Here is a 19,450-nt window from a genome sequence, read left to right as displayed (position 1 = left end):
AATAGGTTAAATTTTTAGTCTCCAATGCTGTTGGAATGAAAGATTTTTAAAGTGACCTAGGCTATATTTATTACTCTCACTTGGCAAGTCTTCCACTTACTGTAAAGTTCTTCATCAAGAGCTTTGACATTTCCTCTTTTCTTGACTAGCTGGATATGCCTTTCTTTGACTTCATTATTATTTCCATCAATTGCCACACCTGTAAAGTAAACATGATCTTTGTATTGGAATTTGTTTTGTCTCTCACACTTCATTGTAGGGAGCAACCCAGGGTGAGGGCTATAGAACTGAATTTATTAGTTCTCATTCTTTAGGTTTGCAGCCCAGAAGAGAACCAGACAGTGTTAGAATATCAACTTGGAAACAAGAGGCTATGCCTGTGGCAGTGCTTACCAGCAAGCAGGGAATACATGCCTAGAACCCCTGCTGCGGCCGCTAACCCAGGATAACTCCTGGAGGCCTGCCTGCAGGAGGTATGCCGCCACATCTGCCACCAAAGGCAGTGGGCTCATTTAAGAATGCTTCTGTGCTTTGCATTCTGCTACCTTAGCAACAGTGTTTCCACTGCACTAGTGTTCCTGCAACCTTTCATCTTGCTTTCTATTAAGAATTTATGGTGGTGGTGGTGGTTTAGTCGCTAAGTTGTGTATGACTCTTGCGACCTCATGGACTATAGCCTGCCAGGCTCCTCTGTCCATGGGATTCTTCAGGCAAGAATGCTGGAGCGGGTTGCCTTTTCCTTCTCCAATTAAGAATTTATAGGGATATATAATTATCTGGCTCTTGTTTTCCTCCTAAGGCTGCTTAATTAAAAATGGGAACAGACTAAATAGCCACCTCTTATGTGGATGGAGAACTGAACTGTGAGATGGCCATCCAGAAGAGTACTGTGCAGTCACTTACATTATGTTAGGCAGCATTGAGGATAATGGAAAATGAAGAGGCAAGTGAAAGAAGAATAAAAAATTACAGAACTGCATAATCGTAATTAGGTAAAAACAATAAATAACTGCATGATGCCTCTACTGTCCCCAGACCCCAGATGACCAGAAGAGGTATTGATATTGATGGGGGGCGCTTTTGATGGATTTTTTCTTACACTTGTTTTTCCTTTCTATTTTTCTATAGAAATTTTCAAATTTCTTTAATGAACAAAAATTATATTTGCATGGTGGTCTCCTGCAGAGCTTACCTGCTGAGTCATAGCCTCTGTATTCAAGCCGCTGCAGGCCCTTGATGAGGGTTTCAAAAATCTCCTTCCTTGTCCGGGGGACTCTGTAATTCATGTAGGCAAAGATTCCTGTTAAAAGAGGGGGAAATCATACATTTTCAAAACACTTGGTTCATGTTTAGAAGAAAACACTGCTGGGGACACAGACACCACTGGAGGTGCATCACCAGAGAGCTTCCTCTGACTGCAGAGGAAGGTGTGGCCTTCCCCAGACACAATGGGAGAAGAGCCGAACTCCCTTCCTGCTTCTAGAAGGGCATGGTATGCAGTCCTCCTGCAGTGACTAAAGAACCCATGAAGCCTGTGAAGAACACACACACACAGAGCACGGCCTTGCGATTCCATGATTTCTCCGATGAACATACTTGCAGAAGACATCGTTCACTGTGGCAGCATTTATAACAGAAAAGATCAGCAAAACAAAGCAACTACCTACGGACACCCGGCAGTCCCCACTACATGAACTCCTTGGTTTGCACCGAACACTCCTGGGAAGAGTGATAAGGAGATCACCCCAGCCTCCCGCCACAGGTAGGAGCAGGGGCTGGGGCCTTAGTTCCACTTTCCACTTGGCCTTGTGGCTTGGAGCATTACATTCAACAAGCACTACTCTTATACAATCAGTTCAGTTCAGTTCAGTCGCTCAGTTGTGTCCGACTCTTTGCGACCCCATGAATTGTAGCACGCCAGGCCTCCCCGTCCATCACCAACTCCTGGAGTTCACACAAACTCATGTCCATTGAGTCGGTGATGCCATTCAGCCATCTCATCCTCTGTCATCCCCTTCTCCTCCTCTTCCAATCCCTCCCAGCATCAGAGTCTTTTCCAATGAGTCAACTCTTTGCATCAGGCCATCAGTCCTTCCAAAGAACACCTAAGACTGATTTCCTTTAGGATGGACTGGTTGGATCTCCTTGCAGTCCAAGGACTCTCAAGAGTCTTCTCCAACACCACAGTGCAAAAGCACCAATTCTTCGGCGCTCAGCCTTCTTCACAGTCCAGTTCTCACATCCATACATGACCACTGGAAAAACTTGACCACTAAGTTTTGGCCTTGACTAGACAGACCTTTGTTGGCAAAGTAATGTCTCTGCTTTTGAATATGCTATCTAGGTTGGTCATAACCTTCCTTCCAAGGAGTAAGCATCTTTTAATTTCATGGCTGCAATCACCATCTGCAGTGATTTTGGAGCCCCCAAAAATAGTCTGACACTGTTTCCACTGTTTCGCCATCTATTTCCCATGAAGTGATGGAACCAGATGCCATGATCTTCATTTTCTGAATGTTGAGCTTTAAGCCAACTTTTTCACTCTCCTCTTTTATTTTCAAGAGGCTTTTTAGTTCCTCTTCACTTTCTGCCATAAGGGTGGTGTCATCTGCATATCTGAGGTTATTGATATTTCTCCTGGCAATCTTGATTCCAGCTTGTGCTTCTTCCAGGCTACCGTTTCTCATGATGTACTCTGTATATAAGTTAAATAAGCAGGGTGACAATATACAGCCTTGACGTACTCCTTTTCCTATTTGGAACTAGTCATTGTTCCATGTCCAGTTCTAACTGTTGCTTCCTGACCTGCATACAGGTTTCCCAAGAGGTAGGTCAGGTGGTCTGGTATTCCCATCTCTTGAAGAATTTTCCACAGTTTATTGTCATACACACAGTCAAAGGCTTTGGCATAGTCAATAAAGTGGAGATAGATGTTTTTCTGGAACTCTCTTACTTTTTTGATGATCCAGCGGATGTTGGAAATTTGATCTCTGGTTCCTCTGCCTTTTCTAAAACCAGCTTGAACATCTGGAAGTTCATGGTTCATGTATTGCTGAAGCCTGGCTTGGAGAATTTTGAGCATTACTTTACTAGCATGTGAGATGAGTGCAATTGTGTGGTAGTTTGAGCATTCTTTGGCATTGCCTTTCTTTGGGATTGGAATGAAAACTGACCTTTTCCAGTCCTGTGGCCACTGCTGAGTTTTCCAAATTTGCTGGCATATTGAGTGCAGCACTTTCACAGCATCATCTTTCAGGATTTGAAATAGCTCAACTGGAATTCAATCACCTCCACTAGCTTTGTTCGTAGTGATGCTTTCTAAGGCCCACTTGACTTCACATTCCAGGATGTCTGGCTCTAGGTGAGTGATCACACCATCGTGATTATCTTGGTCATGAATAGCAAGCATAAAATCATCTCCTGGCCCCACAGAGAATCCTTATCATCAAGGAAGGGCTATCAGTCAAGAAGATTTTGTTTGGCTTTATTTTCAGCATTTATATATCAAAACAAGATTTTCCCAAATAGGAAAAAAGTCATCATGTTGGTTCTTTTCAAACTCCTCCACTCCAGTGCTTGAGACTATGAACCCTAGGTCTGTGTCTGTCTTGCTCTGGGAGTGTTCCAAAACATCATCTCTCTGTCCTTTTGCCCTACATAGGAAAACTTGCCTCTCTCACAGTTCAGCTCCAACCCCACCTTCTGGGGCAGGCTTATCCGGGCCCTGGCCAGAAGTGTTCGCTTGCTCTGGGGGCTGCCCAGTACTCTTACATCCTGAGACAGCTAAATCTCCTGACAAAATCACAGGCAGGTGCTTCTATCTTTATATTTCTTACTGTGTCTTGGCACAGGGTCCTTGTTCAATAAATGCATGTGGAATAGTGGAATAGTGGAATAGTGTAGAGTAAGGAAATAAGGGTTAGTTGCTCAGTTGTGTCTGACACTTTGAGACCCCATGGACTGTAGCCTGCCAGACTCCTCTGTCCATGGAATTCTCCAGAAAAGTATACTGGAGTGAATTGCCATTCCCTTCTCCAGGGGATCTTCCCAATCCAGGGACTGAACCCAAGTCTCCTGCATTGCAGGTGAATTCTTTTACTGTCTGAGCCACCAGGGATGCTGAACAAAATGACCACAAATCTGTATTAACTTAAGAGTCCATTGATGGATGAATGCACAAAGAAACCATAGAATATATATATGTAATATTAATGGAATATCATCCAGCCATAAAAAAGAAAGAAATCCTGCCATTTGTGACAATATGCATGAATCTTAAGGGCAATATGCTAAGTGAAATATATCAGACAGAGAAAGGCAAATATTGTATGATCTCACTTATATATAGAATCTAAAAAAACGAACTCATGAATAAAGAAATCAGATTAGTGGTTTCCAGAGGTAGGGGGTAAGGGGTGAGGGAATTAGGTGAAGGTGGTCCACAGGTACAAACTTCCAGTTATAAGATTAATTCTTTGGATGTAATGTACAGCATGGCAACTACAGTTAATAATATTCTACTGTATATTTCAAAGTTGCTAAAACAGCAGATCTTAAATGCTGTTATCACAGTGAAAAAATTTTAATTATGTGAGGTGATGAATGTTAATTAATCTTACTGGGGGTAATCATTCTGCGTTATGTATATACATGCATGAATGCGTGCTAAGTTACTTCAGTCATGTCTGACTCTTTGCAACCCCATGGACTGTAGCCTTCCAGGCTCCTCTGTCCATGGGGATTCTCCAGGTAAGAATACTGGAGTGGGTTTTGCCATGCCCTCCTCCAGAGGATCTTCCTGACCCAAGGATCAAACCCGCATCTCTCATGTCTCCTGCATTGGCAGGCAGGTTCTTTACTGTTAGCATCACCTTGGAAGCCCATGTATATACATAAACAGATACATATATAACACTTACCAATACATATATACGTATACAAATCACTATGTTGTGTACCAGTCAGTCCTAAATATTCATTGGAAGGACTGATGCTGAAGCTGAAGCTCCAATACTTTGGCCAACTGATGAGAAGAACTGACTCATTGGAAAGACCCTGATGCTGGGAAAGACTGAAGGCAGGAGGAGAAGGGGATGACAGAGGATAAGATGGTTGGATGGCATCACCGACTCGATGGACATGAGTTTGAGTAAGCTCTGGGAGTTGGTGATGAATAGGGAAGCCTAGTGTGCCGCAGTCCATGGGGTCACAAAGAGTCAGACACAACTGAGCAACTGAACTGAACTGATATTGTGTACCTTAAACTTACACAATGTTATGTGTCAACTATATCTCAATAAAACTGGAGAAAAAATTTGCCAAAGATAAACCTTGGAGAGGGCAACCTGCCAGCATATAACTGAGGACTGATAATGATTATATAGCAAACCACTCATGTGATATTTCTGTGATGTTTCTAGATTATATTCAAGTTAATACTGTATAAATGAATGAATGATTAAATTTCAATTAAGTAAATATTATATTCCACTGACTCGATGGATATGAGTTTGAGCAAGCTCCAGGAGCTGGCGATGGACAGGGAAGATGGCTGGACAGCATTACTGATTCATTGAATGTGAACTTGGGCAAACTACGGAAGATGGTGAGGGATAGGCAGGCCTGGTACGCTGCAGTCCGTGCAGTTGCAAAGAGTCGGATACGACTGAGCAACTGAACTGAAATGAACTGAAGCAGTAACAAGGGTCACATCACATGAAATTTAACTTGCTAAAATTAATCTAGACACAGTCAAAAAAAGATCATAAAGTTATACAGTGCTAAATATTATATTTTGCATTTCTAGGTACTGTATGCTACTGTATATAGGATATATTTGCACACAAGTATTAAGATGCAGGATTTATATTTTAAAACATGCACAGTGTGCTTTCTGAGAAGTTACAGATGTTTTCTTTTAAAAATGGCCAAGGATAATTTTGGTAGTCAGTTATTTTTGTCTTCTAGGTCAGGTGAGAAGCACTTCCCCAGCTAAGCATCTGTGCTTCAAGAGCTCACAATTTATCCTACACTTCAAACCTAAACATGTCTGGCCAGAAGATGTACTTTTGTCAACTTACTTATATATAAAAAAAGACCATTACTTTTTAATGTAAATTTTTAACAGCTCTATTATGATACAGGGGCTTCCCTGATGGCTCAGTTGGTAAAGAATCTGCCTATGATGCAGGAGACCCAGGTTCAATCCCTGGTTTGGGAAGATCCCCTGGAGAAGAAAATGACAACCAACTCCAGTATTCTTGCCTGGGAAACCCCATGGACAGAGGAGCCTGGCAGGCTACAGTCCACAGGGTTGCAGAGTTGGACACGACTGAGCAACTAAACCACCACCGTTGGGATACAAGTCATATATTGTTGTTGTTCAGTCGCCCAGTCATGTCTGACTCTTTGCGACCCCATGGACTGCAGCATACCAGGCCTCCCTGTCCCTCACCATCTCCCAGAGTTTGACCAAGTTCATGTTCATTGCACCAGTGATGCCATCCAGCCATTTATCTTCCTTCTGCTCTCAATCTTTCCCAGCATCAGGGACTTTTCCAATGAGTTGTCTGTTCACATCAGATGACCAAAATACTAGAGCTTCCGTATCAGACATTCCAGTGAATATTCAGGATTGATCTCCCTTAAGATTGACTGATTTGATCTCCTTGCTGTCCAAGGGACTTGCAGGAGTCTTCTCCAGCACCACAGTTCAAGGCATCAATTCTTTGGCGTTCTGCCTTCTTTACAGTCCAGTTCTCACAACTGTACCTGACCACGGGGAAGACCATATTGACTATACGGACTTTTATCAGTAATGTCTCTGCTTTTCAACACATTGCCTAGGTTTGTCATCGCTTTCCTGCCAAGAAGCAATTGTCTTCTGATTTCATGGCTGCAGTCACAATTCACCATGATTTTGGAGCCCAGGAAGAGGAAATCTGTCACTACTTCCACCTTTCCCCTTCTATTTACCATGCACTAAAGGGAGTGGACGCCATGATCTTAGTTTTTTTAAATATTTAGTCTTAAGCCAGCTCTTTCACTCTCCTCCTTCACCTTCATCAAGAGGCTCTTTAGTTCCTCTTCACTTTCTGCCATTAGAGTGGTATCATCCGCCTAGTGGAGGTTGTTGTTTCTTCCACCTATCTTGATTCCAGCTTGTACCTCATCCGGCCCAGCATTTCTCATAAGTTACATACCATAAATGGATACACTTGAAATAGTGTATAATACAATGGTTTTTAAGTATATTCACAGAGTTGTGTAGCCATCACCAAAATCTATGATTAGGTAAAACTTTTCATAATATTAACTTTTCTGGGGGGAAAAAAAAAGGCAGGAAGTTCCCTGGAGGGATATAGTGAAATTCCAGTCAATGTAAAGAGCACAGAGCTATGAGAGATGGTTATATGAAGGATGGAGTAACTCACTAAACCATTTTTGTATCTTTTAAACTGTGAAACTTTCCTGGCACCTTGGGAATCGTTCTAGAATTATACCTGCCCCTCACAAAACAGAGCTAACAGCCACTGCAAATGACACAAAGGCCCACCCACAGGCCAGTTCTTTTAAATCCAAAATGCTCTTCCCAAAGAGTGCTGTATGGCTCTGCTCTCCAATTCCGCCCTGTAATTCCCCTTCCTCTGGGTCACACTTCACTTCTGAACTCATGTCAGGCACATATACATCTCTGGCTCTGAGATCTGCAACAGCCTCCTTGGTTGTGGCTGCCTTGACTGCTGTTCCACAGTCCCTGATGGGCTGGAAGAAGCTGGAACGGCTAAAGGGTCCTGGCCCTCAGGAGCACCAGCTGTGTCCACACCCAGTTGGGAGGCTTGGCAGCCACTCAGACACTGTTTGGTTGATTACTGTGGTGAGAGGGGTTGCCAAGAAGTGGTTTTCAAGGTTTTTGCGCAAGAAGGCATAAATCTAACTTTTAACATGAAATCTCTAGCATACCCACATGTGTTCAGTAAGTTCTTTTAAGCACTGTTTCTCTCCTCTGCTCTTGGCTGCACTCTCCCTGCATGCTACCAGATGAGAGCGAATAAACCAGCACCTCCATGAGGCTCTTACTGTTTTAAAAATAATGAAATAGAATACAAAGCTGCTTTCTTAGGAATCTTGCTTGCTATTCATGTCCGATTTCCCTTCTGGAATCCCTTCCATCAGCACTAAGAGCTGCAGAGAGAATCCATTTTTTACCTATGAAATCAGTTAAGATTAACCAGTTTTTGACAATAAGAGTTTAAATTTGTGCACTCTCTTGGAAGGCAATTTGCAATCTCTCAAATTAAAATGTACACATCTGGTGATCAAGCTTCTGCACTTCTAGGAATGTATCTAAGCAGATATCTGTGCTGAGATTGAAGTGTGCATGTATGAAGATCATTGCTCAGAGCTGTTTGTAGTAGCTGAAGACTGGGGACAGCCTGATGCCTGGCAGGGCGCAAGTTAAGTGATGGCGCAGCCACACACGGCCACTGCTGGGCCACAGGCAGGCAGCCCTACACAGAGCATAAGGGAAAGCTGTGTGTTCTCTTGGAAAACAAGCTACATCTCCAAGATGTGTCAAGCGAAAAAGTGGCCTGCAGAGTATGTGTAAACTATCTAAGGTGGGGCAGGAAGACACGTAGAATATTTCTGGGAGATCCGGGGAGCAGTGGCGGCCTCTGATAAGGATGCTGGACAAAAGGCAGACATTTCTTTTCCACTGCATATGTCCTTTTTGTACAGTCAGGATACTTTGCTGTGTGCCTGCATATAGTATTTTACTAGATGCTGCTATATATATCGAGAGTGGTGGGTAGATTGTCATCTAGCCCAGTTCGACCTCAATGTAGCTCCCCAGTTCTGCTCACCTGGAGGAACAGTAGCCTCAGCAAGGGAGAAAGCACTGTCTTACAGCCAGTCTCACATGGAAAAAGACAGCCACCTGAGTGACTCCTCTTTCGCCTGCTCACTAGTCTGTGACAGTGAGAAGCACGGAGGTAGCAGCTACCACCTGCGGCCTTTGCCAAGTATTGATTTCAAATCCCAGCCCACCCTTGTTCTGTCTATGTGGCCTGGAGCAAGTCACTGAGCTCCCAGGGGAGCATGGTGATGGCAGCACCTACTTCCCAGGGTTGTTGAGAGAATTCACAGGAGTCTTTGTAAAGCAACAGGAACAGTGTCTGCTGCAGAGTAGTGCCTGTGTCTGTGAAAACGGAGCAGGCAAGGAGCTTCTTCCTCCTGGGGAGCATGTGGCACAAATGCAGGTATGCACAGGGCATACAAGAAGCTCTTGAAAAAATGATTAAATAAAACCACAAGGAAAATAGTATCATTTTAGTTATTTGTTTTTGGCTTTCTCCTTGGAGAAATGATGGTTAAACCAAATGTGTGATCTGGTGACAACTTGATTAAGATGTAAATCATTCCATACACATTTCTCTGACCCACAGGGGCCACATCACTGAGCTAGGTGCTGCTGAGACGGACCAGTCAGGGGGCCTAGCAGGGCGAGTCATGAGAGGACGTGGTACACAGGGACCACCCCCCTGTTCAGGAAATTTGCAGGCAGAGAGGCCAGATGCTGAGAGGTGGGAAAGGGGCACAGGACTCTGGGACTGGCTCTCTGAAGAGGTGGCTTCAATTCATCCTGCAGGTGCCAGCTGACAGGTCACCCACCTGGCCTACTGCAGGCTGTCCCCTCTCCCAACTTTTAAAAAGTCACATACCCCTTTATTTCCCGTATAGCACTTCCCTTCTTGTCTTCTGTCTGACTCCCTTCCAGATTATAACCTTCATGAGGATGGAGACCACACCTGTCTTGTTTATTTGTCTTATCCATTGCTTATTCATTGCCCGGAACCCAGAGCAGAGCCTGGTACATTTTAGATGCTCAGTAACTATTTTTTTGAATGAATAAATGCATCAATAAATGAACAGGTTTAGGGAGTTGATCTTAGAGAAGGTGACCTTTGAGCTGGGCTGGAGACAGCCACTCTCAATGCACAAGCAGCGAGAACCCCAACGTGTAAACACTGGGGACAGAAAGGCCAGAGAGGTAGGTAGTGCTGAGCCTGATGTCCCTGCGTGTTAGCTCCTTTCACCAGGGCAGGAAGGCACTGCTCTTGTGGTAATCCCAAGACAATCAAGCACAAAGACATATGCCCCAGCAACACCCACCCCCAGCTACCGTGTACTTTGAGCATACTAGGGCTGGAGTGGACAGCCTTCTAGATAAATGGACCATGTCCTGGGGAAGGATCCCAGAAGGGGCTGCAAAGTAAATCACAACCATTACTACAATCAGTTATGAAGCCTTCCCATGCATCAATCTCATTTTATCTAAACCTCACAATGCCTATGCTCAGGCTGTGGCTCCCACGGACAGACAGGGCATTTCTGGCTCCAAGGCCAGAGTTGAGCAATTCACAACTAGGTGTACCTGACTGCAGGCGGCTCAACACTGCTGCCCCCCAAATTAGCATAAGACCTGTCTCAGAATCCTAGTTAGGGGATTCTAAATAGTTGGCAGATGGGATTTGGCCTGTGGGGAGATGCCCACCTGGCTGCTGATGGACACACTCAGAACTCCCAGGTGGGGTCCAGGCCATCCTGATACATTCTCCCCTGACCCTTAGGAGTCAACCCCTCCATGGGACACTCCTTTTTCTGACTCCAGCTTTCTCTTCCCCTCCAGTCCCCTCCCCACAGGGCAGAGGCAAGCCACAGCAAGGCTGGTTCTCACTACATACCTCCCTCTGTTGCCCAAGAGGGATGGCAAAATCCCTCCAAGTTGGTTGGAGAAATGCCCAGGCCTGGGGCAGAGGCTGCCTTGGCCCAGGATATACCCACTGCAGCTCAGGGTATATCCTGTGCCCACTCTGCCATCCTGGCATCCAGAGCCTCCAAACAGCTTTTCGGAGTCTTTTTAAAAATTTTTTGTTTAATTGGAAGATAATTACTTTACAACATTGTGATGGTTTTTGCCATACATGGACCTGAATCAGCCACATGTGCACATGTGTCCCCCCATCCTGAACCCCTTCCTACCTCCCTCCCTACCCTATCCCTCTGGGTGGCCCCAGAGTACCAGCTTTGAGTGTCCTACTTCATGCATCAAACTTGCATTGGTCATCTATTTTACATATGGTAATATACTTGTCTCAATGCTATTCTCTCAAATCATCCCACCTCGCCTTCTCCCACAGAGTCCAAAAATCTGTTCTTTACATCTGTGTCTCTTTTGCTGTCTTGTATATAGGGTTGTTGTTATTGTCTTTCTAAATTCCATATATATATGTGTTAATAGACTGTATTGGTGTTTCTCTTTCTGACTTACTTCACTCTTGCATAATAGGCTCCAGTTTCATCCACCTCATTAGAACTGACTCAAATGTATTCATTTTTATAGCTGAGTAATATTCCATTGTGTATATGTACCACAGCTTTCTTATCCATTCATCTCCTGATGGACATCTAGGTTGCTTCCATGTCCTGCCTATTGTAAACAGTGCTGCGATGAACATTGGCGTACACGTGTCTCTTTCAATTCTGGTTTCTTCGGTGCGGTGTGTATGCCCAGCAGTGCGATTGCTGGGTCATATGGCAGTTCTATTTCCAGTTTTTTTAAGGAATGTCCACACTGTTCTCCATAGTGGCTGTACTAGTTTGCATTCCCGCCAACAGTATAAGAGGGTTCCCTTTTCTCCACAGCTTCTCCAGCATTTACTGTGTGTAGACTTTTTGATGGCAGCCATTCTGACTTGCATGAGAGGGTACCTCATTGTGGTTTTGATTTGCATTTCTCTGATAATGAGTGATGTTGAGCATCTTTTCATGTGTTTATTAGCCATCTGTATGTCTTCTTCAGAGAAATGTCTGTTTAGTTCTTGGCCCACTTTTTGATGGGGTTGTTCATTTTTCTAGTATTGAGCTGCAGGAGTTGCTTATATATTTTTGAGATTAATTCTTTGTCAGTTGCTTCATTTGCTATTATTTTCTCCCATTCTGGAGGCTGCCTTTTCACCTAGCTTATAGTTTCCTTCATTGTGCAAAAGCTTTTAAGTTTAATTAGGTCCAAACTGTTTATTTTTGCTTTTATTTCCATTACTCTGGGAGGTGGGTCATAGAGGATCTTGCTGTGATTTATGTTAGAGAGTGTTCTTTCTATGTTCTCCTCTAGGAGTTTTATAGTTTCCAGTCTTACATTTAGATCTTTAATCCATTTTTGAGTTTATTTTTGTGTATGGTGTTAGAAAGTATTCTAGTTTCATTATTTTACAGGTGGTTGATCAGTTTTCCCAGCACCACTAGTTAAAGAGATTGTCTTTTCTCCGTTGTATATTTTAGACTCCTTTGTCAAAGAAAAGATGTCCATAGGTGTGTGGATTTATCTCTGGGCTTTCTATTTTGTTCTGCTGATCTATATTTCTGTCTTTGTGCCAGTACCATACTGTCTTGATGACTGTAGCTTTGTAGTATAGTCTGAAGTCAGGAAGGTTGATTCCTCCATTCCCATTCTTCTTTCTCAAGTTTGCTTTGGCTATTTGAGGTTTTTTGTGTTTTCAGGGTCCCACTCTTAAAACTGATAAGAAGAGTGAGAAAAGGTTCTAAAGGGAGAAAAACACAGATAAACACAGAGGGACTCCAGAAGAGACTACACATGTGATGCGAGACAGAGACAAGCCCTTTGAGAGGGACTGTGGCCCCTTGGCCCAGCCCAACTTGGGGGTCTGCGAATTCTAATGCTCCCTTCAAATATGGCTTGAGAGATTATCTAGGGACTCAGGACCAAAGACAGCACAGAGGTCCATCCATGAAGGCAGGGGTGCTTCAAGCCTTCAAGTGAATTTGTTTTTATAACAATGACCAGATGGAGGGGCAATGTTTCTGGATTTCTAGCCAGAACTAGGATCTCTGAACTCTTGGAACCTACCCCTAGGGTGTAGGGGTACCAAATGGGGAGAGGGGTCATTTGGGGCTTGGACAATGAGGGAAGAAGGTCTAAGTCCACAGAGGGTGGATTGGGGTCCATATTCTGATTCTGTGGCTATAGTTTTTGAAAACCTCTCCATCTTTCCAAGGATCAGCTTCTCAATGAAAAGCACTGCCCTATGATTGAGGGTGGACAGTCCCAGACAGAGTACCACCACCTGTACCTCACACAGGGTAGGGGCTTACTCCATTAGGGCTATGTCACCACTCAGCCAGGCTGGCATCCTCCCGTCAGAGGTTGCTCTTTCCACTACTACCAATAATGCTTTTCTGAATTGAAGCATCTGATGTCCTTAGTCCATGAGCCTCATAGAGATTAGATAATATTCTGAGTCCTAAACTGGAAGACACGGCCAGTGAGATCTCTGCCTCATAGAATTCGTGTGTGTGTGTGGTATGTGGGGGGTGTGTGTGTGTGTAAGAGAGTATGTGTGTGTTTGAGTGTCAGGTATGTGTGTTGGGTGTGTATTGTGTGAGTGAGTACCTGTGTGTGAGTTTGTGCTTGAGTGTCAGATGTGTGTGTGTGTGTGGCATGCCAGGGGAGGTAGGAGTATACTCTTCCAGGTGAGGCCCCCCAGGATGGAGGCCACCAGGCCAAGAGCAAGGGCTGCGAGAGGGGGCTTTGGACTCTCTGGATGTCCAGGCCTCCCTCATGCAGACCAGGGGAGGCTACTTTATTCATGAAGCCCGGAGGACAATTCCTGCTGCTTCCCTGCAGAGTGAGAGTAAAGTGAGTAAAGACGGAGGTGTGAAGGAAGCACGAGATCCCACAGCTGGGTCCTCAAGCAGAGGCAGAGGAGCCCCCAGGCCTGGCTCAGGGTCAGGAGGGGGTTGGCTCCTCTGGGGACAGCCTTACCCTACTTCAGGCCTCCTCGGGACTCCCAGGGTTAAAGTTACTACAGCACTTGAACCCCTGGAATAACAGGAGACTGCTTTCCATGGTAAGTGTGAGCAAGGCATTTTTCTTTTTAACAAAAAACTCGTGGTGTCCCTGTGCCATTAGCATTTCACCATTTCACCAAAACAAAGGGGAAGCAGCACATAAATACTCTGTACTGAAAAACTTTCAAGAAAAAAGTTCAAACTGTCATATTTGGCTAAACTGTTTTTTTTTTTTTTTTCTTTTCTTTACAGTGAAATATTTCCTTTGAAAATTAAAGGGGCAGATGACTAGATGAAATTACTTGGCTTTGCATCTAATGTATCTTCAGAACTTTCTCCCAAGAGTGTAACCTCAAGTTCCTATTCCTTCATAAGCAAATTTTTGCTAAATATAAAAATAAACTCAATTTAAAAAGCCCCATTTGCTAATCTTATATCACAAAAGCTCCAGAAGGTTTCTCGGACCTTGGGAAACCCCTGATGAATAAGACTGATGGGGAAATGGCATGATGATGGAGAGGAGGAGGAACAGGAGCAGGAGGAGGGTAGCAGCCTGTGCAGAGCCCCTGCTCTGCTGGCCTCGCTGCAGCCCTCCACATGAGAGTGCCAGAAAAGTCGCACAAGTAGGGGCGCTGGTGTTCGGAAGCTCCAAAGACTGGCTCCTAAGGACCAACTGTGTGCGTCTCTTCCCAGTGCTAAGCTCAGGGACCTCATATTTGATGACCTACCTGAAATCAGCCATGGTAAGAGTATTCTTACCACAGAAACTGATGAACTAAAGAGCTAAAGAGTTGTTTAACATTTATCTGCACATCACTGGGTAGGGGGTTCTGTTTCTCAAGATTCCTGTGACTTGGAGAGGCAACAAGCTAGGTGACTTGACCCCCGAGTCTGTGCTCTATCAACTCAAGCCCAGTCTCTTCTGAGGCATCCATTCATGAACTGAACTGTTACAAGGAGGAAGGGAGTGTCAAATATGACAGGGTTCTGAGAGCCGAAAGAACTCTGGGACAGAAAGATGAGCTCTCCTGAGTCAAGTAATCTCCCTGACTTGCTGTTTCCTCAGCTAAGACAAGAGGCAAGAAAACCCCCATAAGCACCTGACAAACTCTCCTGAAAGACCCCTGTGCAGATGGTGTGTGTAGTGTGTGTGTGTCTCCTGGCCTGCCTTGATTCTGGGGAATAAAACCATGCCTGTGTCTTGCAGAAAGAGGTAGGTGGAAAGGGTATTACCTACATGCGTGGAGAGCAAGATGCACATTATTTATATGACATGGGAACTGACTTTTAGAGAAAGTATGAAAACTACTTGGTCCAACTGGGTATGTAGCATGATGCCAGTGAAGGAAGGGATATTTAACTGATGCCCATGTTCACCTCCGGACTGCAGTGGCTCTAGTTTGAGAGTGGAGTGCTGGGACCAGAGGAGTTGGGTGTTGACCAGGAGCTCTCTGGTCAATATGCTTCTGGCTATCTGGACAATCTGTGGCTACGTGGAATCGGCAATACTGGACTCTTCTTAGGGAAAGCATCTGAAAGCAAGAATCCAACTGCAGTAGGATGAATAATGGCCCACAAAAAGGTTACTAAACATATATGGTTATAGTAGGAAATGGCAACCCACTCTAGTACTCTTGCCTGGGAAATGCTATGGACAGAGGAGCCTGGAGGGCTACTGTCCACGGAGTTGCAAAGAGTCGGACATGACTGAGCACAAACAGACATATATATGAAGGACAGAGAAGATTTAAGAATTCACAGACAGGACATGCAATTCTTTCTGTCAAATCCCCACGCATGCATGCCACCATGCCCTTGCATATGCTGTGCCTTCAGTCTGGTATGCCTAGCACCCTCTTCTCTCTGCAGAGCTCATTCTTGAAATCAGGCCTGTGGCACTGTCCCAGGTTCCTCCCTCTCTTCTGGGGAAACTCAGTGTCCCTGTCTCCACTATGCTGGGGTCCCAAGCTCAGACTGCATGGGGGCCATCAGGTAACATCTGTGAGTGAGGCAGCTGAGTCATCGTGGGAGAACAAGGGAGTCTGCACCTGTCATTCCAGGGGCCACTGTAAACTATTCAGAAACATGGACTCAGAGTTGCTCATCTTTGGATTTTTTCAAGGGAAGTCAAAATCCTACCTAATTATGTGAAATCTCCCTATTGTGCAGCTTGATAAGTACAGTAATTAAAAAAATAAAGTTTCTGTTTCTACACCAAACAGAAAGATCTCTGTCCGCTGGTCTGGCATGGGGCTGCCAGGCTAAACTTCTCAGTTCACTGAAACTTTGAGGGTCATCTGCATACTGTGTGAAGGGTTGACTACAACTGGGTCTAGCTTCCTGTAGGAGAAGCAGCAAAGAGAAGGGGGATCAGGAGCCACTGTGAGCCTGGTCATCAGCAACTGATAAGGAAAGACCTCTAGTTCAACTCCTGCTGACCCCTGCAGAACCAGCTCCAGAGATCTGAGCTCTGAGATGGCTTTAAGGTGGCAGATCCCAGTGGAGCCACAGCCAGTCCAGAGAAAACAACTGCTCAAAGATGTGCACAGATTTCCCTGGGCCTCAATTTCCCCAAATGTAAAGTCAAGAGGGTAACTGGTTTATTCCAGGAGCACCTTCGTGATTTTTGCACTATCCTGGTATCAAATGCACAATCATTTCTTGAATATTTTTCTATACATTTGACAAAAGTTCCAAAACTTAAACAAGTTCATTACAAAAGGAAAACAAACATAAAGGAAAACCAGTATCACTTGCCATATATATACAGACCATACAATAATCCAAAAAAACACTAACAAACCAAACCAATGGGTTCAATTCCAGGCCACTATTGCTGTAAGCTCTGAGCCCAGGACAGCTTCCTCTGCGCAAGAATCAGAAATATGTAAAAGACACATTGCTATCGCTATTGCTAAGTCACTTCAGTCATGTCCGACTCTGTGCGACCCCACAGACGGCAGCCCACCAGGCTCCACCATCCCTGGGATTCTCTAGGCAAGAACACTGGAGTGGGTTGCCATTTCCTTCTCCAATGCATGAAAATGAAAAGTGAAAGTGAAGTCACTCAGTCGTGTCCGACCCTCAGCGACCCCACGGACTGCAGCCTTTCAGGCTCCTCTGTCCAAGGGATTTTCCAGGCAAGAGTACTGGAGTGGGGTGCCATTGCCTTCTCCGAAAAGACACATTAGCGCCCAGCTAAGACTTTCTCTTGGCTACAAGAAAAGGAAACAACTTTCCCAGGCAGGAATTCCACAAGACTTGACTTCACTGAGGGCTGGAGGGTGGGGTGTACCAGTGTGGAGCCCTGATGGGTTAGTTACAAACCAAAGCTGGGATGGAAGTTAAGGTGGTTGTAAGGGCAGAGGGCATCTGAGAGGAAGAAGGAGGGAGAGGCTGCTCATGTTAGAGGGGCAGGCCCAGTGGGCGGATCTCAGTGTACCAGTCTGGCTCTAAGACCACCAGGGGGCCAAGGGCCTTGAATGTCACACTAAGGAGTTTGGAACCCAAAGCCTTTTGGCAAAATTACCACCTTTGTCTTCTCTCTCTCCCCAGGAATGGCCTACAGGCAGTCCATTATATACAATACCAATGATGCCCAGGAATCTTGACATTTTTGCTGAGAGTTTCGGAATTTAAATTGATGTCTGTTTGGCCTGGGGCAGGATGCATCCCAAAAGTCGGCTGCCTGCTCCTCCATCAGTTGGTCCTTTTTCACTTTTACAGGAGCGCCTGGCCTCAGAAACAAGGCCTGTACAGACTTTGGCCCACAGCTCACCGCTGGCACACTCCACCCCAGTAGCCCTCAGCAAAGTCAGACAGAGGCCTTTCATGGCTTCAAACGTTCCAACAGGTCCTCCACCCACAGGAGGCTGAAATGGGTAACTGAATCCCACTCAATTGAAAAAAAAAAAAAGGCACAGTGACCTTTTGTCCCAGCAGAAGTTCTCAGCCCTGTCCCCAGCAGGGAGGCGACCCAGCAGAGAGAGTAAGGGATCGGTGATGCGCGCGCCGGGCTGGGCCGCCCTCCCCACCGTTAAGGGGTCACCGCGGTACTCAAGAGGTGGGGGCCCCAGCCCTCTCCCAGTCTAGGGCTTCTTCCAGATTCCGCCCGACGCTCGGGGGTTGGTGTTGCTCCTTCCCCGCGCCTCGTCGAGCGCTTTTTGCAATAAAGGGGCGACAATACGGAATCCACCCTTCTAGGGACAAGAAGTTCACTTTGGGACGCGAGGAGGACGCACAGGCCCTTCCCCAGCGCACCAGGGGCCGCTCCCCACACCACCGGGGCGAAGCAGGTGTGGTCGCCTCTCCTCAGTTGCTGGAGATGGAGAGGCGGGATGGGCACCCCGAGCCCGGGGAGCACGCTAGCTTGCGTTTGGCCGCCTTTGTGGGAGACTTGGGGGCGCTTTCCTCACTGCACATGAGGTGCAGAGGAAACACACCTCTGTGTTTCGAGGGCCCAGGACAGGACCAATTCCCTCCCCGCTGTGGGATGCAGACTGGGGTGAGGCGACCCCCTCCTTCACCCCGCAGTGGGACGACCAACTCGGAGGCAGGCCCAGCCCGCGAGAGCCCCTCGTCAGTCGGCGCCCCGATTTCGCGCCGCCTTCAGTCCCAGGCACCTGGCTCTCGGGCCCAGGCTGTGAGAGGCTGGGACTCCGGAGCCCGCGGCCGCCGCGGCGGTGGGCGCTGCACTCACCGCACATCTCGGCTGCTCCTCGCGCCCCTCCTGGAACCCGGCCTCCGCTTGCCGATAACCGCCGACACTCCCGAGCGCGCCCCGGCCTCTGGCCCTTATAGCGGGAGCCCGCCGCCAGAGGCGGGGGCGGGGCGGGGCCTCTTCCCGCCTGTCCGCTCCCCATTGGCCGCCGGTTGTCGTGACAACGGCGGGCACCCGGCCCCCCGGAGTCTGCACGCCGCAGGCGAGGGGCGGCTCCCCGGCTGTAACACGTGGCTCCAGGAAACAGGTTGGTGGTCGCAGCGAGCTTCCTGAGTTCAGATCGAGATGCAGGGGCCTGAGTCGCTCTGTGCTTCAGTTTCCCCGTCTGTAGAATGGGCATAGCAATGAAACCCACCTCCCGAGATGTAATGTGGTGTCATTTAATCAAGTGTAAGTCACAGAGCCCTATGTCCCGCATAATAAACCGCATTTCGAGTGTGCGTCCCTCTGCGCGCTAGATCCCTCAGCGCACAGGTAGGCTCAGAGATGGAATGGGACTTTGCCAAAATCCGGCAGCGGGGGCGCTGTCAGAACTTGAACCTGGGATTTACTGCAGAGCCGGAAATCGGAGGCCGGGATTCCCCAAGAATTGAGCAAAGCTGGGGGAGCCCAGGAAGCCACCCAGTCCCGGAGGTGTGCTGGCCCACTTCTCGGCGCAGCTGGCCTGCGCTCGGCCGGTCTAATCTCGGCAACCGTAATCTGGCCCCGCAGTGAGTCACCGAAGCCTGAGTTCCTGACCTTCCCTTCCTCTCCTTTCTGCACTTTCAGCTTGGTCTCCCGAGGAAGGTCACGAGAACTGGCCCAACATTTGCATACTTTGAGGCCATCTGGTGTTTTTTATTTTACTTAAAAAAAAAAAAT

At 46.5% G+C, this 19,450-nt stretch overlaps 1 protein-coding gene and 1 non-coding gene across 2 annotated transcripts in view; one reads left to right on the top strand and one right to left on the bottom strand.

Moving 5' to 3' along the window:
• The window catches only part of GFPT2 (glutamine-fructose-6-phosphate transaminase 2), a 45,366-nt gene extending 26,715 nt beyond the window's left edge, over positions 1 to 18,651 (bottom strand). Inside the window, exons 1-3 of the mRNA XM_010830670.1 lie at positions 18,569 to 18,651; positions 1,193 to 1,300; positions 101 to 199 (exon numbers count right to left, since the gene is read on the bottom strand). Of these exons, the coding sequence (XP_010828972.1) occupies positions 101 to 199; positions 1,193 to 1,300; positions 18,569 to 18,575 (214 nt within the window). The 5' untranslated portion in view covers positions 18,576 to 18,651. The remainder of the gene's footprint in view (positions 1 to 100; positions 200 to 1,192; positions 1,301 to 18,568) is intronic.
• TRNAH-AUG lies at positions 6,149 to 6,220 on the top strand. Its single transcript has one exon. It is a non-coding gene; the product is annotated as a tRNA-His (tRNA).
• Positions 18,652 to 19,450: the final 799 nt, after the last annotated feature.

Source organism: Bison bison, unplaced genomic scaffold (assembly GCF_000754665.1).
Source record: "Bison bison bison isolate TAMUID 2011002044 unplaced genomic scaffold, Bison_UMD1.0 scf7180017864519, whole genome shotgun sequence".
Taxonomy (NCBI): Eukaryota; Metazoa; Chordata; class Mammalia; order Artiodactyla; family Bovidae; genus Bison; species Bison bison.
Note: the sequence above shows the minus strand (reverse complement) of the source record. Positions and strands in the feature narration are given on the sequence as shown.